The sequence below is a fragment of the Pagrus pagrus genome, assembly GCF_965226575.1.
Source record: "Pagrus pagrus genome assembly, chromosome: 10".
In the NCBI taxonomy this organism is placed as follows: Eukaryota; Metazoa; Chordata; class Actinopteri; order Spariformes; family Sparidae; genus Pagrus; species Pagrus pagrus.
In genome coordinates, this window is record NC_140194.1 from 10,437,976 (window position 1) to 10,464,139 (window position 26,164).

Here is a 26,164-nt window from a genome sequence, read left to right on the forward strand (position 1 = left end):
ACAAAAACATCCAGAATAGCAACAATGATTACTCACATCATAAAGGTGAAGTTGTTATGTTTTTATCGTGCTGGAGTTTCACAGTTAATTGAATTGAACTCTTCCAGTGTAATCTATACATCTGATAGAAAAAATAATGTGATCAATGTCTGACAAGTGATATCCTCCAGAGTCTACACCCGACCAGAGCAGCAGTTCATCTTCTGCTATCTACTTCCTGTCACTGACTGCTCTCTTTAAAATGCAGCAGCAGCAGCAGCAACTGATCTTAAACAGTCAGACCAAATGTTAAAAGCTCTTTAAAAAAACAAACTTCACGCTGCATCTTATGAGCAGACTATGGCGGTGGGTTTTTGCTGTTTGTTTGTTATTTTTCACAACTTCCAGGCCACCATAGACTCCAGATGACATGTCACACAAGGACGAGCTCAACAATAATCAGAGACATGAAATACTGGGAGCTATTACTGAACTCAGTCTTAACACACACAACCCGAACATATCGTGGCAGAAATGTGAAGTGTTTGTGACTTTAGGTTGAGAAGATGCTTTGATTTTACTTGTCTTTTGTTTTCTACGGTGGGTATTTTGTCTAGTCCCCGTTTAAAGGATGCATTCACCCAAAAATGAAAATGTAGTCGTTATCTAAAGTTCAGGTGAAACATTTCTGGAGCTTCACAGAAAAACAGCGTTGATGGGGACATCCAAAAAAGTAGAAAAACAACTGAAAATTATTTTACGTTGGGTTTTTTTACATTTTAAAGTAGTCTCCAGCTACTGCCGTTGTTTCTGTGTTAAACTCCAGAAATGTTTTGCTGACTACCAAACCAGCATGAGGGGACGTAGATAAAGACTGAATTTTCATTTTTGGGTGAACTTATCCTTTAACACATAACACTAATATGGTTTAAGCTGCTGGCAGAAATGTAAAGTGTCTGTGATTTTGTTGTTGGGATTTTTCTGAAAATGGGCAAAACAAGTCAAAACACTGTTTCCTGTTTACTGTCCTTTATGTTGAGTGTAAAAAAATGCTTTTGTTTCTTATTGTCTTGTGTTTTTTGCACTGGGTCTTCTGCCTTGTGTCCATGTATATACACTCTCTGTGACAGGGACATGCAGCTGAAAGTTTGAGAAAGAAGAGAGCTTTTTGAGATTTTAAGTTGTAGGCAAAAAAAAAAAAAAAAGAAAGAAAATTGTTGCACCAAATTAAAAAAAAAAAAAAAGAAAGAGAGAAAAGACTCCTCCTCCTTTAGCTCGTGGAGCCTTTTTTAGTTATCCACTTAAAAAAAAAAACTCAGATTCAAATCGACGGTGATTGCCATGAAACGATGATGAAAAAGGACAGAAACGTACCAAAGAAAATAAGGTGAGCGCACGTTTATTCTGCTTCCTGCTAAATGTCTGATCTCCCCACTGCATGCCTCTCACTTCACCCCCTTTTTGTTTTATTTTTTATCCCTCTGTCCTCAACAGAAGCTGCTGTAGGCTCAGAGGGAAACTCAACTTATGCGGCATCTTGTAGAAACGTCCCTGTCCAAGGTCCTGAAATCTGCTTTCCCAAGCATGCGTCATGTGACTTCAGCCAGCACTGCCGAGCTCAGCACCAAGCCTCCTGGTTTCTGGAGATTTCATGTGAGAAAAGGACAAACCCCGGACCCCTTCCCCTCTCATCTTGACTGGGTTTTTTTTTCCACTCCCATTTTTCCCCCTTCGTCTTTTTCTTTCTTTCTTTTCTTTTTTTTTTTGGTTTGTACTCGATCGGATAATGTGGACCTTCACAGCGCTCGGAGTATGACAGAAGATTTTTAGGATGCTGGACTTGTGCTGCTCGTTTTGTTCCTCTCTTTTTACTTAAATGCCAACACGGTGAATGCGTCGGACAGAGTGGACTAAGCCTGCTCTCCTGCCAGTGGTCCGCATTCACAAAGTCAACATCTTTTTTTTTTTGCCTTTTATTTATTTATTTATTTATTTATTTTTCTTTTTGATTTGATTCTTCTCTGGAGCGACTTCGGAAAAGATGTAACGACCGATCCCGACCTTTTGTGCATCTCAAGTCCTCCTCATCAAAATGCAGAAGGGATTACGACTTAATGATGGTCATGTCACCTACCTGGGGCTTTTGGCGAAAAAGGATGGTACGAGGCGAGGGTGCTTGAGCAAAAAGAGCTCTGACAACACGAAATGGCACACAAAGTGGTTCGCTCTGCTGCAGAATATGCTCTTTTATTTCGAGAACGAGTCCAGCTCTCGACCCTCGGGATTATACCTGTTGGAGGGATGCATATGCGACAGGGCGCCTTCACCCAAACCTTCACAGTCAGCCAAGGAGTGTTTGGAGAAGCAGGTATGGAGAGAGCGCGCACGCACGCACACACACACACACACGCAGGCTCTGTCTCTGACACACACTCACTGCTTCATTGTTTTTCAGGCTTCATGTTGAAATATTGACGAGGTGCAACACTGAATGTAAATTTCCCTCCCTTTGAACTCTGTTTGAATCTTTTCCTTCATGCGTGTTTTTTCCTCCTCACATCGCACGATGACCTCAAATCCAAAGCGCAGCAGAGCGGCACGAGGTTCCACATTGCCGTATTGCTCTCGTTATGTAATCCATACATGGCATTAATGATGAGGTAACAATATTAACACCTAATGATGTTACAGCAGCCCTGGCAGCGGGGCTCTGCAGTGTTTCTGCTTTAGGTTGCAGCAAACCCGAGCTTCACCCCCCCCCCCACCTCCCCGTTTTTGTTCCCCCCCTTATTGATGGGATAGTTGTCAGTGGCGCATGAGACGCAAATGGATTCCTCTTCTTATCAGGGTGGTGAGTTTGCATCCTGGTTGCTCGCATATTTTGCTTTTGACTTTCAGTCATCATCTTATTGACGTTTTAGGGCGGAGAGTGATATACCTAACGCTCCTGCCAATAAAACATGCAGGAGAGAGAGAGAGACAGAGAGAGAGAGAGAAAGTTGTTGCTTCAAGGTTTCCATCTTGTGGTGAGATGATGAAACTGCAGCTGGAGCCCGGAGAAACAGCAGGGTGCCAGTGATCAGTCAGCTCTGATCTAGATGACCTGGATGAGATGATTCAGCCCAATGTGCTGGAGTTTGCGTGCGCATTTCAGATGTTGCATCACTTCTCGTGAGTCGGATCATAAAGAAAGACTCCTGTTGTGAAGGTTTTCTTACAATCTTGTTCACTTCAGCGTCACAGATCTCCACTGGCGGCTTCTTATAGCAGCAGAACATGGCAGCGAGGAGCGGAAAGGTTAACAGGTCTGTTGTTTTGGTGAAAAAAACAGCAGAGGAGCATAATGCTTCACCGCCTCCTCTCCTCTCCTCTCCTCTCCTCTCCTCTCCTCTCCTCTCTCCAGGCTCGGTGCCTGACTCTGTAGGTAGGGCTGCAATCCAAAGTGAGGCCAGGCTCTTCCTGTGAACAGCTGCCTTTGTGCTGACGAAGCAGAATGCAACACAGTGGCTAATGTTGTGCTCCCACGGTTGCTAGAAAGGCAACCCAAAAAAACAAAAAAAAAAACACCCTTCCTCTTTTTGTCAGCAGTGCTGTTTCCTCTGCACTGTGCTCCGTTTTTTAAACGTCTACAGATCTCTGCCATCTTGCTCTGATTTCACGATAGACTGGAGGCAAGATATTTGATTCTCTTTGTTTTTTTTTGTGAATCCTGTTTGCGGAGAGCGAAAAAAGCACAAATAATGAACAGCTAATGTGACAGGCTGCTCTCAATGTAAACAAACAAACATCCTTAACAAGGACAAACAAGCACAAGAAAACATCACCTATATCTCCAACCCCCCCCCTACCTGGATGTATGGTTTTGTGGTTTTAAGCGATCCCTCCATAATCCCCACATTATATTTATCCTCAAATGCAGTTAGTGTGAAAATGATAATGCGTTTGAGCCCTGGGTTTCTATGGCAACCCTTATTTGCATCCTAAAGAATGATGCAGTTGGAAGAGGCGGGGTGTAACACAGAGAGAGAGAGGAGAGAGAAGAAGTCGCATCTCTCCTATTAATGCGAGCGCTATCTGGGCTAAATTTGTTCCTTGCAGTACCTCGGAGGGGTCAGAGTCCATTTATAGAAAACACAGCTCGCTCACACTGGGAAACAGCAGCGCCACGCAAGAATCTGCTGGAGCGAGAGATGGTTGATTTGGTGCAGGCTGCACTAGGAAATCAAAAGACCTGGATGATAAAAACATGATTGTCCTGCACTCTTTAGAGACTTAAAGCTCCTCATTAAAATGAAAGCAGAGAGATTACCAACGCTTAGTTCTCCTGGAAATATATCACAGTATCTCATTATGTGATTCTTTTATATTATTGCTGCAGTGAAACAGCTGTTTTATCAGCAAGAAGCAAGTGTACAAGGCAGAAGAAGAATGAGGAATGTCTACTGAAGTGTGATTCACATAGTTAAGAGCAAATAAAACTCATGTATCTATATGATAGATCTGATCAATGTCCTATCAAACTCATCTCTCCGTTAAGATCAGTAATGATGTTTAAAGGTGCATGACTCAGCCATAAACATAAAGCAAGAAGCAGACGGCGTGCTCAACATCGCCTCACACCAGACACTCACCGACTGCGCTCTCGCAGAGATCATGAGGGAAAACTACAACAACATGCATGCCTCTCTGCCAGAAATAGATTTTCTTTGACGGTAGGATGAATACCTAATGAATGTGAAGATGGAAGCGCAGTCGGCCATGAATAACGATCAGCTCGCAGGTTGATAGGCGCCTGTTGAACATCTGCAGGCCAAAGATTGGAGTCTGCTCTCCCTCAACACGGAGAGGTGACATTTCACTTCTGGGAGTTGTGGTATCGTCTTATCGTGGCTCACTTTCTGAAATCTTTCATATGTTTTAGTAAGAAAGATATGCAAATGTTCTCATTATACACATTATATAAACCCAAGAGTGCAAACTTATCATGTTTCTAATTAAAAGAGAATATGCATCCAAAGGTTTCCTTGATAAGAAAACCTCATTTTCACTGTTAAGGATATTTTTAGCAGCCATTTGTTAAAACATGCTTGAACCCACTTTGGACAGACATCTTCATTTGACATAAATGCAACATTTGCTCTTTTTTACTTTATCCACATCACACTCAGTGGCCACTTTATTAGGTACGCCTGTACAATCTAATGCAACAGCCCTGCCATCACGTCTTTCTTTACAGAGTTTATAATATTCAGTATTTGTTGACATTGTCAGAAATTCGAGGTGTTTAATCTTTTTTTTGAAACACCAGTAACTCTTTTTAACAACCATCATTAAATATATTTGTTTCATGTGTCGAGCCAAGTGAAAAAATGTTTTTCTTTGTGCTTTTCATTCTGTCACACACGAAAAAAAAACAAAATAACTTTCTCACTTGCCCCTCAGAGCGTCCATAGAAAACTGATAAAGCAAAGACACGGGGAACGTAAATGTCCAATCCCTTGCCCTTCAAAAAGTAATTGAATAGGCCTGATCTAATGTGAATAACTCCTCCATGACAGTGTAAAAAAATAAACACTATAGGCATCATAAAGGCAAGTTTTATTGGATTACATTACATTGTACAGGTGTACCTAACAGTGTCCACTGCATTTAGTCACACCTTCATGTCATTTAACCACAAGTATTCAAATCTTTTACTAACTAAAAATAGTAATAGAACAAGTAAAGATTCAAAATTGTGTTCTATGAACAAGTACTTACATATTATCAGCAAAATGTTATTTAGTATCTAACGCGCTCATTATGCAGACTGGCTCCTTACACAGGAGGAAAAACAACCCAATCGCCAGAGTAACTGGTAGAGGTCTCCGTGGATTTGTTGAAACTTTACATTTCTTTGGGTTGAATTATCCTTTTTTATTGTTGTTGTGACAATGCTGTGCTTATGTTCTGGTTAGGTTTAGGCATAAAACTCTTGTAGGGTTAGGAAAACATCACATTTTGGCTTGAAATACCTGCTTTGGCCGCGTGGAACACGCTACGAGATGTCCCAAGGTCTCGTCAAAAGCACACAGCTTTTGTTGGCGCAACAATTGTCCTATTGTCTCCATGTAATTACCCAGTGGTGTCACACTTACAAATGTTGAAACACAGTGAACGTGAACGTGTAGAATGTAGAAATGTCAATATGGTACGAGACGCGCACAAATGTGAACGGTTTGCAGAAATGTTAACTGCTAACATTTTATTCTGGCGACCTGGCTGAAGGAATCTCCGCCAAACAGATGTTTTACAATTTGAAATAGTAAAATTTACCCCCAATAATGACCTACACTTAATCTATGACCCCCTAGTAAATGACGTAATAATAATAATAATAATAATAATAATAATAATATTTTTAGCTGAGCTACAGTTGCTAGGAAACAGTGCTTCCCTCACTGTGCTCCATCAGTTGCACTGGTGGGCGAGGAAGATGTGGCTTCCCCAGGCCCTGTGTGGTTTTAAATCACCCGCTTGATGTCTGCAGCAGCGAGGCAGTGGAACAAACACAAAGACAAAAGCAGCGGCGAAGCTTCAGTTAAGCCACTATATAATAGATTTATCGAGAAGCCGTGCAATAATGAATGCTCCGTGTTCTGTGTGGAACATATAACATGTCAGTTTAATGATAGTCCTGTTGTTTCTAACTGGAACCCCTCCTCCTCCCCCTCTTCCTCCTCCTCTCTCCCCCTGTTTGTTTCAGTACTATTTCACTGTCAGCTTCACCCATGAAAACCAAAAGGCGCTCGAGTTACGCACAGAAGACGTAAAGGACTGCGATGAATGGGTGGCTGCAATATCCCACGCCAGGTAAAAGGCACACATGTCAGGGAAATGTGCAGACACGGCAGATAGAAGTTGAATTAGTCGGTAGAGGGTGAGACTGCTCCGTCTGCAGGGATGTGGTTTCATAAGTGGGGTCAAAATATGAGGAATGATATGAAAAATGCTTTGTTCACAAGAAAAACCTGACTGCTTTGATGTGAGATGTAACTACACACACTGATGTGAAATTCATTATGCAAGCTACAAAACAAAACCGTGTGTGTGTCTGTGTGTGTGTGTTTGTGTGTGTGTTACAGTTACAGAAACTTGGCCAACGAGCATGAGACTCTCATGCAGAAGTATCTTCATCTGCTTCAGATTGTGGAGACGGAGAAAACAGTTGCTAAGCAACTTCGACAACAGATAGAAGATGGGGAAATAGAGATTGAAAGGCTTAAGTCGGAGGTAATATTCACCGTGATGTCTTTACACTGAGGGGAAGGGATGTAAACAAATATAAATGCATTATTGGGATATGAGCAGATAATGCGCTCTGAGCAGATACGAACAGCGTCTGAATTTTGCAGTAATATTTGCCCCTCCTGTCTCTCGCCAAATGACACAGTTCAGATCTAAACACAGCATGCTACAGCTGAATTCACTCTTTACAGCGATGTTAAGATCTACAATGTCCATTGAGGATGAATGTCAATAAATATGTTTAGAAATGCTTAAAAAAAAAAAAAAAGTTCTGGATCAATTTTAACTGATGTTCCTCTGGTGTTATTTTTACCTCATGATCCGACACTGAAGCCTTGCAGCTTGAGCTACATGACAGTAGATGGACAAATTGGGGAGCTGAAGTTTTAGGGACTGTCTCTAAAGTGCAAGCCGATGGGCCAAGAAATGCTTTTCAGATATTTTTTTTTATATAGACTCATTTTTAAAAAATCATGCATCAAGTATGATGATTCTCTCTTGTAAGATTATGTCTCGATGAAGAAAAATCAATAATCAGAAATTTTAATCCCAATTATTTACATGATCGCCTGTAAAAAATGTTGCTAGAGCGGGGCTGTGCATTCGGAAAGGCTGAACAAACATTGGATTGTGCAAGCAAACAGATGCAAACATGTGCGTCATGTTTACATTCTGTAAGTTAAACAGTTAAGCAGTTAAAGTTGTAGATATAGTATGTTTGAGGACTATAAATAGCAGTAAAAAAAAACAATGTAACAGAGAAAACTTCCAGGATATACTGTAGGTCTCAATCAGGGGTGTCGCGATATAATGATACTCCAGCGGCTCTTTCCGTTCTCGCTTTGTCATTGTAGCTAGCGCTAATGCTTAACACTGATTGCTACCGTTTCATGCTACTGTCGTAAAACGGAAGAAGAAGAAGAAGAAGAAGAAGAAGAAGAAGAAGAAGAATACTTTTGTTAAATAAACAGATAGAGCATAACAGCCCCACTCAGCAGTGTCTGTTTGGGCTACTTTGGCTGCACTGGGTGTCCTGATGGTAGACTGTATCGGGGTCCTCAACACCAAAGCGAGTGCTGTTAAAATATCCAGGATTTTGTCCTCTCTGTATGAATCACAATAGCCAAGGATTACAGGATTTTCCATCTATAGACAAATGTGTGGCGGCCACACACAATATCAGTCAGACCTGCTGTAAATAGACTTCCTGAACTGGCACAATAACACAATACCACTTCTTCTCCTCGCATCGCTCTCTCATTCCTCTCCAGAATTTGTCTGCGTCCGATCATCACCTCGTCCTGCCAGCACAACAAATAGCAGCTGAACCGGTGGGAGAACGATGGATTATGTTGATTATTGTTATGTTTGTCTCGTATGTGTATGGAGGAGCGTGAGAGGACGGAGATGGAAGCACCGCTCCGTCACAGAGAGAGAGAGAGAGACGCGCAAGGGCCAAACCACTTTGCATCTCCTCTCAGAAACAATGCCTCCAACAGGGCCGCATTCCCGGCTGTACTCTTCAGATCAAATAGTCATTTTACTTTAATGTGCAAATGTGATGCTTGAAATCAAATTATGTGCTGAATATGCATGAACACAGCTTTATATTGCATCTCTTCTATGAAATGCAACGACAATTAACTCTCTCGCCGTCTACAAAGTAAATGGAGACACTTCGCTTCAAACAGTTCAAGGCAGCTTCAGTCTGTCTTTTTTTTTTTTTTTTTGGCAGCCTGTTTATGTCAGCATGCAGGACAGTTTGGTGCACATTGCTTTTAAATGACCAATGTAAATAAATATTGATGCAGAGACACCAGCCAAGTGAAGACAAATAGGTTAGTCAGGCTAATGTCTCAGTGTTGACAGTGCTGACAGGTCCTGCCCTGTTGAAGAGAAGTGCGTGAGTGGGAATGATTGGTCTTTCTTCTGCCTGCTTCCTCCGGCAGATCGCTGGGCTGCTCAAAGACAACGAGAAGATCAGCGCCAGCCCCGCAGCCGCCCCGTCCGATGACGACTCAGAAATCAAGAAAATCAAAAAAGTAAAGCATGCGATTTTAAACCTGTTGCAACATATTCAGAGTATCTCAGCACGACGAGAACCTGACTAGAGCCTTTACATTTCCAGGTCCAGAGCTTCCTGCGAGGCTGGATCTGCAGGAGGAAGTGGAAGACAATCATCCAGGATTATATCCGCTCACCACATGCAGAGAGCATGAGGAAGAGGAACCAGGTGGTGTTCAGCATGTTGGACTCAGAGGCCGAGTACGTCCAGCAGCTTCACATCCTGGTGAACAACTTCCTGAGGCCGCTCCGCATGGCGGCCAGCTCCAAGAAACCGCCCATCACCCACGATGATGTCAGCAGCATATTCCTCAACAGGTTGGATCCTTTTATAATCATCATAAAGGTTCTATATCTGAGAGTTTGAACATTAAGGGGGTATGCTATCTATTGTATCATCCAGACATATAAGGATGTAAGGTTTCAAGGTTCCGGCTTGAGTTTCCAGCATGCACCCTCATCGGCCTGTTCAGGATCTACCCACACATTCATCCATGATCTATCCGGATGATTTTATACACATGGCCTGATGTCAGGCTCTGATATACTACTTCAAATTTTGGAAATTTGTAAAAGCTTTATTTGTTTGAGAATTAATATTTTTTCCTTTTTTGCAGTGAAACCATCATGTTTCTACATCAGATATTCTACCAGGGTCTAAAAGCTAGAATAGCGAGCTGGCCAACGTTAGTACTGGGTAAGAAACACATTTTATAACGTGACCGTTGTGAATCTCACAATAAATTACTCCACAGCCCTCAGTATCGCTTGTGTCATTGTTACAGTATCTCGGTATTGATCTCTCCCCAGCCGACCTGTTCGATATCCTGCTGCCCATGCTGAACATCTACCAGGAGTTTGTGAGGAACCACCAGTACAGCCTGCAGATCCTGGCTCACTGCAAGCAGAACCGTGACTTTGACAAGCTGCTGAAGCAGTACGAGGCCAAGCCTGACTGTGAGGAGAGGACTCTGGAGACCTTCCTCACCTACCCCATGTTCCAGGTTAGCTCATTTGTCTCACTGATATACACGAGAAATAAAGGCAGACCCATTTATTTGCTGCAGAGCTGCAGCCTGGAGCCAGATTTTGTCGTTAATTCTGAGCTCTCACAGCCGTTCTGGGCCAAGTTCCTCTCTCCACATATAAATGTTACCCTTGGGCCATATAATTCACCAACTTAATACTAGTTGGCAATAGCTATGCCAGTGAAACCCAGTTGTAGCTGTCTGTAAAGCAGTTGGCCGCTTTGTTTTCTGGATAGTCAAACCTGGACGTCTTTTAAAGGCGCCACCTGTGAGCCAGATGTTAACAGAGAGAGAAGGCCCGTCATCAAAATCCAAAATAAAGACATGAGTTACAACTGGAATGTGCTATTAGTCCCATAATGGTATTTTCCATCTACAAATTGAACTCTTTGAATATTCTTGAATATTGTTTATATCATGTACATGTGATGTATGCTGCCACTAGTTAGTTTTCTGAAGTCCAAAGCCATTTTATCCTGTGCTCTAATATCTTAAAATTGTCTCTTTTGACTTTAAAGGTGCCCTGTGGAGTTTTCTTGTAAACAGAGCTTCTGTAGTCTGCTAACGTCTCGGTAACTAACTAGCTTACTAGCCAGTGTTACATTGCTAGTGTGGATTTTATCTATATAGACTTATTTATTAGCCCCCAGACTCTATGCTGCTATACATTTTTTGTTGTAGCGACATCTATACCTCCACTTATTGGAGGTACCGCAATGTGTAAGATGAATGTGAGCAAAATGGCAAATGGCACATATGATTGAATAAAATCCTTGTAACCAAATGGATTTCCACTTGACAATATTTTCATTATTGCATCCTGGCCTCTACTCTGGCCATCATGGCTCAGTCAGGACTTGGCTTCAAAGACCCGCCTCCTCCTTGAGCACTCATTGGCTCCGTGAGCGATGTCCCATATTGTAGTAGCGCTGATCAAAAACAGAAACAGCAGGCATTTGTCTGCTCTTGCTCAGAATATCCCTGTAGTGTTTTTCATGTCTATAAAAAGCTGTTGTTGGTTTTTTTTTTGAGCTCGGGCTTTAATAACGGCTCCTTTCTGGCGAGGCACGCAGTTTCCCGACAGTCCACTCTGCTGGGGCCTACTGCAGGCTGTGCTGTGTTGATAATAAATTTTGCTGATGAGTGTAGATTGTGCTCTCCGCTGATCTACTTCTCATTAGTGAACGTGCACGTGTATATTCCTGCCGGTGCGTCGTTGTGTTGCTGTTGTTACATTTATGCCTGCATGTCAGCTGTTATGTTTGAGTGTGACTCTCTTTCTCTGTAGATTCCTCGCTACATTCTTACGCTCCATGAACTTCTGGCCCACACACCTCACGAACACATAGAGAGAAACAGTCTGGACTACGCCAAATCTAAGCTGGAGGAGCTCTCCAGGTACTTTTGTGTGACTCAGTTAAAGTCAAGACACACACATGGGGCTGGGTACAGAAGCCCTGAGAGTTCAGTGAGACATCTTTTTGATTTGGGAACAGGTGAAAGAAAAAAAAGTTGTGCCAGGATCCTTTTTTTTTTCAGTTTTTTTTTTTAAATTAATGGATTAGATGACTGCATTTTATTTTTCTCAGTTGCCTCTCAGGGCTTCCGTAGCTGGGTGATACGACCTTTAAATAATATTGTGATATTTTTAGGCTATAATGAAAAACACAATATATATCTTGATATTTTAAAATCTCCTCAAAAGCACTTTATAAATGCTAGGACTGGGTGACAAAATCTAATATCCCAATAGTTTTCAACATAAAACACAATTTTGGTATTTCAACAATATTGGAAGGATGATTATTGGGACTCAAAAAATAAACACAGTGATATTTTTTAAAAACATAATCATTAGTAATGTGTATCTGACTACGTGGGTAAGACAGCTATTAGAACAGATCGAACAGTCTGGTCCTTTAAGACCAGGAAAAGACTAAACTTACGCCATATCACAATATTACAATATCCTAAATCTAAGATAATGTATGGTCTGATATCAAGATAACAATATTATCTTCTTCAAAAATGTTAATGTTATTTCCTGCAGTTAGCAAATAACAAATGTCCAGTATGATAAAAATGGTTATCATGTTTTCTATAAAAACAGTAGCATGACAAAAGACTCAAAATGTTAGAGAAAGTGAGAGAAAAATCATGAAATGAACATCTACAGTAAGATTTAATGTGTTTGATCCTGTGCAGCCCCATAAAGATCAAAGAAGAATGACGAAATGTCCCTTTTCCCTAGAATCATGCACGACGAAGTGAGCGAGACTGAAAACATCCGGAAGAACCTGGCAATCGAGCGCATGATCGTGGAGGGCTGCGAGATTCTCCTTGACACCAGCCAGACATTTGTGAGACAAGGTAACTCCTGCCGTCAAGTGTTGTACTTCAGATCCCGGCAAAGAAAAACCTCCAGTTCCACAGAAAAGCATCATTGCAGCAGAGGGGGGGATTTCCTGTCCCTCTTTACCTGCCTGACAGCCTGATCCTGCATCTTCAGCTTCAGTTTTTAAAAAGGACCCATCTCTCTCTCTCTCTCTCTCCCTCTCTCTCTCTCTCTGGGGATCAGCATGTACTCCTCGTGAGGAGAGTCTTTAATTTCCAAGTGTAATTAGACTGTTCAGAGGCAAACTGATGATGAATCTGGGACTTTAAATGCCACACATCCCCAACAGGCCCTGACGGATGAGGAAAGGGAAGACAGAAATGCTAGATTATCTAATCCTTAGTACGTCTTTTATTCAGTTTCTACACTGTCCCCACCTTATGCTCCTTTTTTCCGCCATCCTCGCCTCTTTTCCACTTATATATGTATCTTTCTCCCTCTCCTCTTTTATTCCAACATCCAGGGTCTCTCATCCAGGTGCCGATGAGCGAGAAGGGCAAGATCACCCGTGGGCGACTGGGCTCTCTGTCTCTGAAGAAGGAGGGGGAGAGGCAGTGCTTTCTCTTCTCCAAGCATTTAATCATCTGCACCAGAGGTTCTGGGGGAAAGCTTCATCTCACCAAGGTGGGCCCGCGCTGCTGAGCTAGCAGCGGTGCTGCTTCTTATTTCAAACGCCGCAATCTTACGGCTCCGCATAAAAAAAACCCTGAATCTCTGAGCTAAATTGAACGGATTAACTGACAGGAGATGAAAGCTACAGGGTTAGTGATGTCGTGGCTTTTATCAGTGGCAATGACCACTGGCAGCTACATGCGCTCATACAAGCCTGCTTACACACACACAGGCTCAGTGTATATGTTTGAAAGCAGCTGCTTGATGTCACTTCAACGTGTGTAGTGGTGGTAAATTATTACTCCACATTACTCAACATTACAAAGGAAGTCCAAGAAGTCCCAAATCTTTCAACTTAAAACCTTAATTATTACAGTAAAACTATAGCGACTTCTTGTGAGATGTTTTAAAGATTTAAACCTATCGTTCATTTTTCAGGCTACTTCAATATCTCTTACTCCCTAAGCTCCATGTTCGGTCAACTCCTGAGGGAAATATCTGTCTCTTTAGCCATATGCTCCTCTACGTTCACCATCTAGTTGCTAAAAAAAAGTGTCTGCCTGCCGTTTGGTGCTGAAAACACAACAACACCATGAGAGCAGTAAGAGTGAGCCAAAACAGTAAAGTTGTCAGGTGGACAGCTAAACAATGAGCGGAAAGTCGCTATAAAGCTTTTCCGAGGGGGAGCTGCAGATTCAGGTTATAAATTCTCAGCGGGTTCATCGCTAAAAGTGCCCCCTTTCACATTTCATGCATTGCTATTATATGATACAGCTGTTTGAGAATTATAATCCTCAAGCTTCTTATGAAATCAGACCCCGTATGCAACCCTATTAACAGTTTTCACTGTAAGTGCAGGGTCTTCACATGCACAGGCTTCGCAGTAAATGACGCCTCCATGTAGTCTGCAGTTCCTCTCATTTTACTTCAGCGTTTCCTGCACCACTTAGGCAGATGATGTCAAAGTTCAGCAGCATATGAGGCAAAGTCTTATGGAATAAAACCAAGCTGTTTTCACAAACACATCCGTATTTTTAGGATATTTCAACAGCTGAGATCAGATTTACTTCTAAAATTCACAACACCAGTCAACTGATGAACCCTAACCTTTGTAGTGTAAACATATGGTGGGTTATGCAATGTTACAGCCTGGTGAGTCAAATGAGGCTCATGTGAAGGAACTAAATGTATATTGTATGTTGTTTTCAGAATGGAGTAGTCTCGCTTATAGACTGCACTCTTATGGAGGACCCTGAGGGGACGGATGATGAGTGTGAGTGTTTTATTCATACAGTAGCTTATAAAAATATGCATCCTATGTACCATGTGTTATTACTGCAGTGTCCTATAATCTATTAATATTTGATAACAATTATAAAGGCAGGTAGTGCCACTAGAAAGTAGAACAGTCTCTAAATAACTAAATATAAAAGATGAAATGTTGACTGATTTCCTTATTTTTATACAAAAAATGTTTTTTTTTCTTTGTCTTTTGTGTATAAAAAAACACTTAACATGTATGTATTTTTATGCCTTTATAGTAAAAAATGACATCGAGTTATGTCTTTACGTTTTTGCCTCAAAGCCAAATCAGACAAGAGCGGCCAGGACATGGAGCACCTGGACTTCAAGATTGTCGTGGAGCCGAAGGACAGCCAGTCATTCACAGTCATCCTGGTGGCCTCCTCCAGGCAGGAGAAGTCTGCATGGACCAGTGACATCAGCCAGGCATGTCAACATGAATCACAGTCTCCGGCAGTCAGACGAGAAGCCGAGGATGTCGGCAGAAAGCCTGCAAGTTTCAGAACTCGCTAACATATCCTCTCTGTTCCCCTCTGCTGCATCTGTCCTACAGTGCATAGACAACATCCGCTGCAATGGGCTAATGATGAACGCTTTTGAAGACAACTCCAAAGTCACAGTGCCACAGATGATCAAGTAAGCCTCATTTTTACCGTAGATGTACATGCAGCTCTGTGCAGCTTCTCCCTCTAAGGTTGGTTGTCTTTTGTTTTCCTGAGCAGGTCAGATTCAAGTCTGTACTGCGATGACGTCGACATCCGCTTCAGTAAGATGATGAACTCCTGCAAGGTGCTGCAGATCCGCTACGCCAGCGTCGAGCGCCTGCTGGAGAGACTGACCGACCTCCGGTTCCTCTCCATCGACTTCCTCAACACCTTCCTGCACTCCTATCGCGTGTTCACCACTGCTGATGTGGTGCTAGACAAACTCATCACCATCTACAAGAAGCCCATCAGTGCCATCCCGGCTCGGTGAGTCACATTTGGACAGATCTGAACGTTGCGAGGTTGTTGACAGCATTTGCAATGAAAAACAAATCTTATTTGTGATGTTTGGCATCTTTCCACCCCTTACTGTGCTGCATAAAGATGAGATCGATCTATAATGATGTGAAGCTTTGTTGTCCTCTCGTGAATGCAAGGCATGGGCAGGCGCCAAAGGGGCTTGAACTTTAAGGTTTAACTGCAGCCATATAAATTTATGAAATTGTGAGTAGTTTCACTTGAGGAATCTCAGTTCGAACATAAAGGCAGTGTGTGCTCTACAGCAGTGGTTTTCAAACGATCTGTGCCCAAGTCACACCAAAGGGCAAAATCTCAAGGCACACCTGTATTCATATCTGTGTCATAAGCCTCTATGACGTGTTACCTAATCACTCTGTACACATTTATTTTAGTTTTTTTCTGGAAGGTTTTTAAAGGATTTTTTTAAGGTATAGAATTTGCCTCCGGATTTGGAAATTAATGTCTACAAAGGACTGATATAGTTACTTTTAATTGTACAAACACATTCATTGACTTTAAGTTACAGTTATGTAACTGCTAACCTTTAATTAGCTGACCTGAATAATTACTTTATTCTGAAGTTATTAACAGTTAACTATGTTCTTGCAGCTACCTGAGCAAGAAGACTTATTAAGTTGAATAAATACTTCATTATTAAATGAAGGCTTATTATTATTATTATTACTTATTATTTATTGGCTTATTGACACACACAGTATGAGCAGATTCTTCACTTTTGTTCTGACAGTACTGCCAGTGAAGTTCATTTAAATTTGAATGTGAATTTCATTAAGGATGGATGTAAGGAGGGTGAAATGTGAGTCTTGTCGGTGTTCAGAGATATTGGTTACACGTGACAGAGTTAGTGTTTAGATTCTGTATCTGAACACTTACGTCCGGTGATCTTTGAAGCTTTGTGTGTGTATTTGGGGAGCTTGTTTTGTTGGTTAATGTGAGCAGCAGCAGTCGAGGAAAACAGGCTCTATGATGTTTCAGTATCACTGTGCATGTGAGCGTGTGTGTGTGTGTATTTGTGTGTTCAGTAGTCGAAGGTAGTAATTGGGTCCGGTCTCTCCTGCCTGCCTGGGAGTGTCTCAACTGGGTCCTGTCGCTCTATGGCAACCAACCTCAGTGCTGCAGGACCCCACCCTCCCCTCCCTCCCTCTCTCCTTGTCTGCAAAAGATCCATAGTGTGAAATATTGACGGAGCGTTGCGGTGGGGCTCGCTCGCCTCTCCACAGGCTGAGAGCGCGGGCCCCTCTGTGGGGCTCAGATCACGGGGAACTCCCCATGCCCACGCCCTGCAGCATGCTCTCCCGTGGCGCTTGTCATGTCACTGTGAGACACCTACACTTGGCTGCTTGTGTCAGCAGTGGCCATGCGCACTATCACTCGCTGTGCTATTTATGGGAACCCGTGAGGTCGCCAGGAGGGTGGCAGGGAGTGGGAGAGGTTTTTCTGCAACACTGCAGCTTGTATCCTGCTTTAAAACGACGAGACACGGCTGCAGAGAGACTTCTGGTTGCTGGGTTGCATAAATTATTTAGGAGGTGTTGTGTATTTAGCTAAGCTCTTAAAACATGAGGTATGGTTACAAATATCAAAGAAAAACACACTCTTATATGTCCTCAATTCATATGCTTATATCCTCCCTTGATGCAGGTCCCTGGAGTTATTCTTTGCCAGCAGTCAGAACAGTAAACTTCTGTATGGAGAGCCTCCCAGCTCCCCCAGGGCCAGCAGAAAGTTCTCCTCACCTCCCCCTCTCGCCATCGCCAAGAATTCATCCCCAAACCGCCGGCGCAAGCTCTCCCTCAACATCCCCATCATCACTGGGGGCAAAGCTCTTGACCTAGCTGCCCTCAGCTGCTCCTCAAACGGCTATGCAAGCATGTACTCATCCATGTCACCATTCAGCAAGACCACCTTGGACATCAACAAACTGTATGTGTCCAGCCCCAGCGCAAGCAAAATCCCTGACGAGGGAGAGGACAAGAAGGACAAGGCGGAGGATACTCCAGTGTCCAAACAAGGTAGGTCATCAGGCCGGTCCTCAGCAAATTACTCCAATTGTGATCTGCTGTAATGATGTTTTTAATGATCCGCGTGATTTTGTTGATGCAGATCTCTCTGTGCGAGAAGAAAGTGACAACGATCCAAACCAGAGTGATGACGGGGACGCAGAAGCCTCTCCAACTAAGTCACCAACCACCCCGAAAAACCTCAAATGCAAAAACTCCTCAGGTACATTGCGTCCTAGATTATGTGCACGACTCGATAGTGTCATAACCAAGCTTGTAACATGCCACCTGTATCCAACGCCTCAGCCCGTTCATCACCGAGCTCTCGTCAGTGTTTTTGTTTGACCACAGGAACAGACTAATACAAACAAAGCTGAAAATATTCTTAGGTTTTTTAAACATTTTGTGGATTAATTATTTTATACGGCCTCGTTTTGCATTAGCTCACACAGCTGAAGTGTAATTTATATTAAAATTAAACCAGTTGATGATCATGTGGGGAAAGCCAATGCTTGGCTTCAGTAGGTGTTAGGGAAACTTGTGTCATAGCAACTACATCAAGAGCGTGTTTTCCCTTCCGCCCACAGCGATGAGGCTGTTTCACTGGAGCCAAGATTATCTGCGCCTTCTACATCTCATGACAAAAATCACACGATGGGTTTTTAAAAGAATCTATCGTCGGAAGTCAAGAATTAACAGAAATTGCGAGGCAGCGAGTGTCTCACAATGTGTAGGATCCTCGGCTGCTTGTGATGTGTCGATGTTCCCGGGATTTAAACATAGCAGACTGCAGAGAATCTGTTGATTCCTCTGTTATGCTGATATTTGGTGGCTATATTTAGCTGCAACCATCTTGAATATCAAAGCCTCTTGTGAAGGCAAGTCTGGAGGGAAAGAGTCATGTTGGCTTGTAGTGCCCCCCAGTGGAGACTTGTGCAATGACACTCAGGCTACTCTGCAGTCTTTACAGTAACACAGTTGATACAAATGGTATTTTACCAACAGTTTTTAGTCATATTTAATGTAAAAACATGTTGTTCCTTATGTCCTTCCTCTAACTGACCACCCATTTATTTAACACGATGCCAAAATCAATCTCTTGCCAGTTTCCAGAGGCTTATTTTCTTCGTCTCTATGCTTCCCTGTAGAGTTTTCCCTGTTTTCCTACAACAACGGCATGGTGATGTCCTCGTGTAGAGAGATGGATAACAACCGCAGTGCCCTGTCGGCTGCCTCTGCCTTCGCTATTGCAACAGCTGGAGCAAATGAGGGCACACCTACCAAGGAAAAATATCGGCGGATGTCCCTCGCCAGCACTGGTATACACACCGATCCATTCTTAGTCTTATATAAGGACTCAGGTCTTGTCAGCTTTCAAGCATTGCAAAACCGCCCCATGTCAGGTTCAATTTGCTCGAATTTTAGATTTATGGATTCTTCAAATTTTGTTTTTCTTTGTTGCTAAAGCTGTATACATCATAGTGATGAGAGCTCAGTGTAAAATCTCATCTCATCACATCTCCTGCAGGCTTCCCAACAGATCAGAGAAATGGAGACAAAGAGTTTGTGATCAGACGAGCAGCGACCAACAGAGTTCTGAATGTCCTGAGGCACTGGGTGTCCAAACACTCTCCGGTAAAACATCCCAACACATATTTATAGGCACAGTTCATAACACTGTCATATTAATAATGGTTGTGTAGATATATTCATATCCTGACTCACTGCTTCTGTTCACATTGATTCTGCAGGTGAGCTGTGAAACATGAATCTTTGACATAACAGAAAACTTGCGTGTTCGATTTCGATCATTTAATCGGTTCAATGTTCAAAAACATGTGAAATGAATAAATTGGAGGTTTCTGTGTTCAAGCCACATGTATGTGTCTGTTTGTCTGTCCCTCTCCAGGATTTTGAGACAAACAACGAGCTGAAGACAAAAGTTATTGCCTTCCTGGAGGAAGTGATGCATGACCCGGAGCTGTTGACCCAGGAGAGGAAAGCAGCAGCCAACATCATCAGGTACTGTCGTGTGTTGTTTGATCACCGGACTACAACTTATTATATGAACCCGACATTTGGAAGGATTTATGATGCTGCACACGTCTCAGGGCTTGAACTTCTCTTTTCCCATCTGTCAGGACTCTAACTCAGGAAGATCACGGTGACAATCAGATCACCCTTGAAGACGTGACACAACTGGTGAGTTGATGTTTAGTGTGGAGCAGTTATGAAGGTGCAGGAAGCAAGATTATTTTTAAAAAATATGCAAATATATATCTGCAATTATGCAGTTCAACCAGAAGCACAATGTGGGGCTTTGCTGAAGAAGACATTAGAGCTGCGACTCAAAATGATTGTCTTGTTTCTACATTTCTCTACCCAAAGCAAGTGAAACATCATCATCAGTGAACCTTTGCTCAGCCTTCAGATCACTTGACATTAACCGTTTACCAACATCTATTTAACAGACTTTTGAATATTCATGTTCTCCTAGATGGAGGGAGGGAAGTGCGATCCTTTCGAGAACCACTCTGCATTGGAGATCGCAGAACAGCTCACTCTGCTGGACCACGTGGTGTTTAAGGTCATCCCGTACGAGTGAGTACCATCGCATCTCAGCTGACAACAGCCGCACAGAAACGAACTGAGTCAGTGTTCACGTTTTCTTTCTGTTAATCTGTCAACAGGGAATTCTTTGGACAAGGCTGGATGAAGAACGACAAGAATGAGAAGACGCCGTATATCATGAGAACAACAAAGCACTTCAATGATGTATGTTTCGATCAGCAGAACTTTTTCACTGTGCATCTTGATTTGAGGGGAAAACCAATCGTTTCTCTCTTTCTCCTGCCAGATAAGCAACCTTATCGCCACGGAGATCCTGCGCTGTGACGACGTGGTCACTCGAGTAGCCGTCATAGAGAAATGGGTGGCTGTGGCCGACATCTGTCGCTGTCTCCACAACTACAACGCCGTGCTCGAGATCACCTCCTCTCTCAACCGCAGCTCCGTCTTCCGCCTCAAGAAGACCTGGCTCAAGGTTTCCAAGCAGGTGCGTATCTCCTAATGTGCCGTCTGTTTAGTTTTTTTCTTCTTTTCTCTTCTAACTGTGCTCTTGATAACCTTTTTTTTTTTTTTCCAGACAAAAGCTTTGATTGACAAGCTGCAGAAGCTGGTCTCATCAGAAGGAAGGTTCAAAAACCTGAGAGAGGCTTTGAAGAAGTGAGTTCAGTTCAAGGACATAGTTTTGCACTGGATCAATAACGCAAACACGCAGGACAAGTCAATAATGTGTGTGTGTGTGTGTGTGTGTGTGTGTGTGTGTGTGTGTGTGTGTGTGTGTGTGTGTGTTTTTCCCAACAGCTGTGATCCTCCCTGTGTGCCCTATCTGGGGATGTACCTCACCGACCTGGCTTTCATTGAGGAAGGGACACCAAACTACACCGAAGACAACTTGGTCAACTTCTCCAAGATGAGAATGGTGAGATGTTCGGTGGCCTGTCGCCTGAAAGAGACCAAGAGTGTGTTTAGAGTCAGAATTTAACACCCTGGGTTGTTTTGTTTCTTTCTGTTTTTCAGATTTCTCACATCATCCGAGAAATCAGGCAGTTTCAGCAAACAGCATACAAGATTGACCTGCAACCAAAGGTAAATAAGGACCAAAACTGTGGACCAGTGGAGAGGAACCTTTTTGGCTTGTGACACCTTAAGAAGATATGTCAGTAACAAAAACAAGCATCTGTAGTAAGTCCAGGGAAACTTAAGCTGCTTTGGAAGAGCAGAGTAAAACTACAGGAAAAGCTTTAATTTTGTCAAATGTGTTAGTTTTAAACACTGACAAGGGTTTTTTTCAGGGCTGAAACAGTAAAAATAAGCTATGTCTCTTTGCAGCAAGACTACTCAGGTCATATATGTAGACATGTTGTGACCAGTTTAGCCAAAGAGGGATAATTCTTTTAAGTTTGTCTTATTTTACTTACTTACTTTTCAGAGGCCTGAAGAAGTTAAATTATCCAGAAATTTACATGAAAAAGGCAAAAACATTTTTAAAGGGACTTATTATGCCCATTTTCAGGTTCATAATTTTATTTTAGGTTACTACTAGAATAGGTTTACATGCTCTAATGTTTAAAAAACATAAATGTTTTGTATGTACATGTGCTACTGATGATGGGTCACAAGCTTCATTTATAGAGGTCACAAACCAAAAAGGTTGGCAACCACTGATGTGGACAAAAAACAATATAGGTCAACATAGCTGTTTTGTATTGTTTAAAAAAGTGTGAAGATTTGATTTAAGTTGAAAGAACGCTCTTTAAACTTGCCTTTCTTTATTTAATGTCGCAGGTATGCCAGTATCTACTGGATAACAGCTTTGCTCTGGATGAAGAAAGCATGTACGAAGCCTCACTCAGAATTGAGCCGAAAGTGCCCAACTGATGGGGAAGTCGGTCCTCCACGTTATTTTCTCTGTTAATATTACACATCAGTTAATCATCTTTTGTATAGTTGTACATGTTTAAGATATTTGCTCCTCTGTACAGTAGATGTTTAATGACACAAAACCTTTCAGTGTATATTTTTTTTCTTTGTTGCCATGACGCCACCTGCTTTAAGGATTTCTTTTTTTATTTCTTTGAGGTATTTCATGCATAATAACAGAGGTCACTTTGGTTGTTCACAGCTGTGCCTTCTTAGTGACCAATGACATTATTTTGCATCATCATACTGTGTCAACTTTGCACTTTCTGAGCACTCGTGCTGCCGGCTGTTGTTCTCTTTGCTTGAGTTTTATCGATAACTGAGTTTCTCTGCAACCAATGTAGCATTGTAAAAAATGTAACTGCATCAAATCAGGTAAAAGAGCAAAGAGAATATAACTGTTGTTAAAGACAAGGAACAATGATCAGTGGAGAAGACAGCGAGATATCTGAAGCTTAACTGTCTCAGTGCTTCCCAAACCAAAACAAGGTTCTTCATCTCAACCGTATTTTGCACTGCGGACCATTTTTTTTATTGGTTCTGTCATTGTGGATCGGCCCAATCAGACAAAAAGAGGATGAAAACTATACTTAAAAAACAAAGCCACTAACCTTCTTTGAATAACACGACTTAGTCTACAGCCATGCTACAGCAGTGCTCTGAGCCAAATGCTAACATCAGCATGTTAAACTGCTCAAAATGACAATGCTAACATGCTTATGTTTACCATGTTCACCATCTTTTTTTGGTGTATAAGCATGCTAACATTTGCTAATTACTGCTAAAAACAGAGTCCAGCTGAGGCTGATGGGAATGTGGTTAGTTTTGCAGGTATTTGATCATAAAGAAAAGTATTACACCAGTTTAAATTATGATCTGATGGTGGCTCCAGATCAAATGTCTGAGGATCACCAAAGTTACTATATTTCATCCTGAGAGGGGCCTGAACATCTCTACCAAACATCATCGCAATCCATCCAATAGTTTTTGAGACATTTTATTAGAAACCACAAAAGTGAACCTGACGGTGGCACTAGAGGAAAAGTCAGGCAATCATTAAAGTCAGTCGGCCTCATCCTTTGGGGCCATGAATTTGTTCCAAACTTTAGCGCAATCCATCTAATAGTTATTGAAATATTTCAGTTTGAATCAAAAGGGAGACAAGCTGACAGACATGCATTACCATCTTTACATCGACACCACTAGCATGGCTACGAATCGTACAGTTTCTTCCCCGATTGGCAGCAAATATGGCGAAGGCTATAAAGTGTCTACAGGGGTTGGGAACCACCGCTCTATGATACATATTAACTAATAATATATAAAAGTGTGTTTTTATTTGCTTTAAAGGAGCAATTTGTGAGATAAGGCCAGAATTTTAGTTGAAATCATTCAAAAAATTAGCTAACATTATCAACAGAGTGTGAAGAAACAACAGTGTTGACGTAAAATCAAAGACGTCTACGTACTGTGTTCTAGGAATATCTACTGAAAGTAGCATGCTAACCAGCTAGCCCCGGCCTGTAGTCTCATAATACCACTTTCAATCGGCGAGCGGTGATGGTCTGATAGCCCCATAGTTTCATTGGGTAATACATGAACAAAATAAACTCAGAAAATAAACAAGATATGAAATTTCTTACTACATAGAAAAATATAACTGCACACCTTCCGAATTCAAGTTTCTTGCTATTACTTAGATGAGCGTAACTGCCTTGTTAACTTGTTAGCTACTACCAAGGTCAGCTAGTAGCAGGCGATAGCCTATTTTATTGGAGCTACCTTCAAATTCTGGCCGTATTCTACAAATTACACCTTTAAAGAGCCCAAACTCACCTCAGACACCTCACTTTAACGAATCTGATCAGTTCTAAGCTGCCCAACAACATGCAGCGATTCCTTAAGATTGCTGTGAATTAAGGTGAGAGATTAGTCATTTACTGCAACGCTTAAAATACACCAGTACAGGACAGCAAGTTCTCCCTGTCAAATATCATGTATCTTGTTTTTTTAGTTCATAAAAAAAAGTTCACATACGATGGAAAGTGTTGTATACCTTCAGGTTTGGCGATACTTCTGTAGAGTGAAAGGTTGTTGCTCTTCTGTAATTAAAAGACAATCTGTCCTTTTTGCTGTTCCAGTGATTGTGGAACGTGACTGTATATCACTCTGTTATATGCATTGCTGTTTAAAAACTATGATAAAACATATGTGAATGACCTCTGCCTGCAGCATTCAAACACTATTTTTGTAGTAGTATAAGAGAGAGTGACCTGCTCTTTATATGAACATGGGAAAGTATTTTGTACTTTGTTGTTAACTCACCTCACTGAGATGTGCTGTACATTTTGTACATGCAACCCTGCATATTTCTCAATGTGGAACAGTGTAATCCTTTAAAAAAAAAAAGAATTAAATAAAAGAAAAGTTGTATCTCAAGCTTAAACACAAAACGCTACAACAGTGTGGTCCTGAAACCATGACTTAGAGGTAGGAGACAACTTCAAAGTGTTTTGCATTTATACTGTAATCCTGTCTATAACCATTTCTGTTAGCAGGAATATAGTAACGTAGTGCTTATTCTGTGAATATTTGTATGTATTTTTACTATGTATGTACAGTACACTTTTGAAGCTCATATGGCAGGCATGCAACACCTTCACAGACAGAATAATACTATATACTTATACTGTATACACTTATACATGCACATACTCTTATAAGGTATATAAACAAATAAACATTTTGCTGTTAGCAATACCCAGTGGTATGAAAATTATCTTTCAACCCTCATGTTTCCACACCTGAAGAAATATTGCCAGTTTTGTAAGAAAACAAACGAAAAGACACTAAAAGAAAAGATATTATGATGATGATGATGATGATGATGATGATGACGATGATGATGATAATAACAACAAATAAACAAAACATGTGTTTCCCAGTTACCTCTTGCTAATAAATCCATTTTATATCAGGGGCATTTTGTCTCAAGCGTTTTTGTAGATCATCTATCGGTTGACATCGCGCTCGCTCCGTATGAAATAAAACATAATCTGAAAGCAACACCAGCATCTCTCTGTCCTAGCAAGCAATGGTGAACCCATCAGTGGCATGTGAAATCCTGGCTTTATCTGGAAAAAAAACGCTGTCATATAAAGAATCCACAATTTTGACAAATGCACAAACTGATGTAAAATGTATAAACATGTTAAAATACATGGTTGGTAACATATTTTGGGCTGAAATGCGAGTTACTCTCAGGACATCGATCAGAGTTTCACGATATGTGGAGAAAATCACTTATAGGACAGGTGCAGTCAGGGTTTGCTGTTTCTTTACATCTATTTCTGTAAATTTATGATATAAATGTTCTCATTTACACATGAATACATAAGAATAACGTTGGGCCCCCGTTGCCCTGCCTCCTTTATTAAAGCTAAGCCTGAGATTTCAACCAGCAGGACTCCTATGCGGAAACACTACCTGGTCCCAGGTTTTCTGTCTGTTAGCTTGAGGCAGTTTGGTTAAATACAATACAACTTTAAGAAATGTGTGACCACAATAAAAAACTAAAATTAAAACCAGATTTTGATCAGATCACATTCCCCTCTTCATGGCAGCACAACAAAGCTAATGTGAAGATCATTTGAAGACTTACAAATAGCACCTTTGAAGGCATTTGAAGGATACACTGATAGGACACTGGTGCTTATCCTCCAAACCAAAACATTATTATATTACTCAAACATAGCCTTTGTTCCTCTGTCAAAATATTAAAATGTATAATAAAAAGTGCATTTTTTATTTTTATTATTATGTTTTAGTGATGTAGGGTTTAGTAGTATGACTTTTAGGGATTTATTCATAGAGAGACTTGTCAGTAAACTGGATTAATTAAGGATTTGTATATTTTGTGCACATTTTGCAGAGTCATTATGAGAATCAAATGACCCCTGGCCTGCTGTAAGTTGTGTGCAGTTTGAG

The 26,164-nt window shown here is 41.5% G+C and overlaps 1 protein-coding gene across 2 annotated transcripts; it reads left to right on the forward strand.

Moving 5' to 3' along the window:
* Positions 1-1,273: 1,273 nt before the first annotated feature.
* rasgrf1 (Ras protein specific guanine nucleotide releasing factor 1) lies at positions 1,274-25,160 on the forward strand. Of its 2 annotated transcripts, none has more exons than XM_084363206.1 (28): positions 1,274-1,366; positions 1,474-2,347; positions 6,725-6,831; positions 7,104-7,251; positions 9,216-9,308; positions 9,395-9,648; positions 9,948-10,027; positions 10,141-10,334; positions 11,647-11,756; positions 12,610-12,728; positions 13,217-13,377; positions 14,575-14,638; positions 14,951-15,093; positions 15,221-15,303; positions 15,387-15,638; positions 17,334-17,704; positions 17,796-17,915; positions 18,841-19,011; positions 19,221-19,327; positions 19,602-19,714; positions 19,834-19,894; positions 20,190-20,293; positions 20,383-20,467; positions 20,550-20,747; positions 20,838-20,917; positions 21,059-21,176; positions 21,275-21,343; positions 22,043-25,160. In XM_084363206.1, exons 2-28 carry the CDS (start codon positions 2,072-2,074, stop codon positions 22,133-22,135), a joined length of 3,774 nt encoding a protein of 1,257 aa, XP_084219332.1. In that variant the 5' UTR covers positions 1,274-1,366; positions 1,474-2,071; the 3' UTR covers positions 22,136-25,160. The 2 variants fall into 2 exon arrangements, with proteins under 2 accessions (XP_084219332.1, XP_084219333.1); XM_084363207.1 differs by having other exon boundaries at positions 15,390-15,638.
* The last annotated feature ends 1,004 nt before the right edge of the window (positions 25,161-26,164 follow it).

Coding starts and splice junctions, on each gene's coding strand:
- rasgrf1 (XM_084363206.1), top strand. CDS start 2,072: ATGCAGAAGGGATTACGACTTAATGATGGTCATGTCACCTACCTGGGG. Junction 14,639..14,950: donor TGAGGGGACGGATGATGAGT/GTGAGTGTTTTA, acceptor TTTGCCTCAAAG/CCAAATCAGACAAGAGCGGC. Junction 20,468..20,549: donor CAACAAAGCACTTCAATGAT/GTATGTTTCGAT, acceptor TTCTCCTGCCAG/ATAAGCAACCTTATCGCCAC.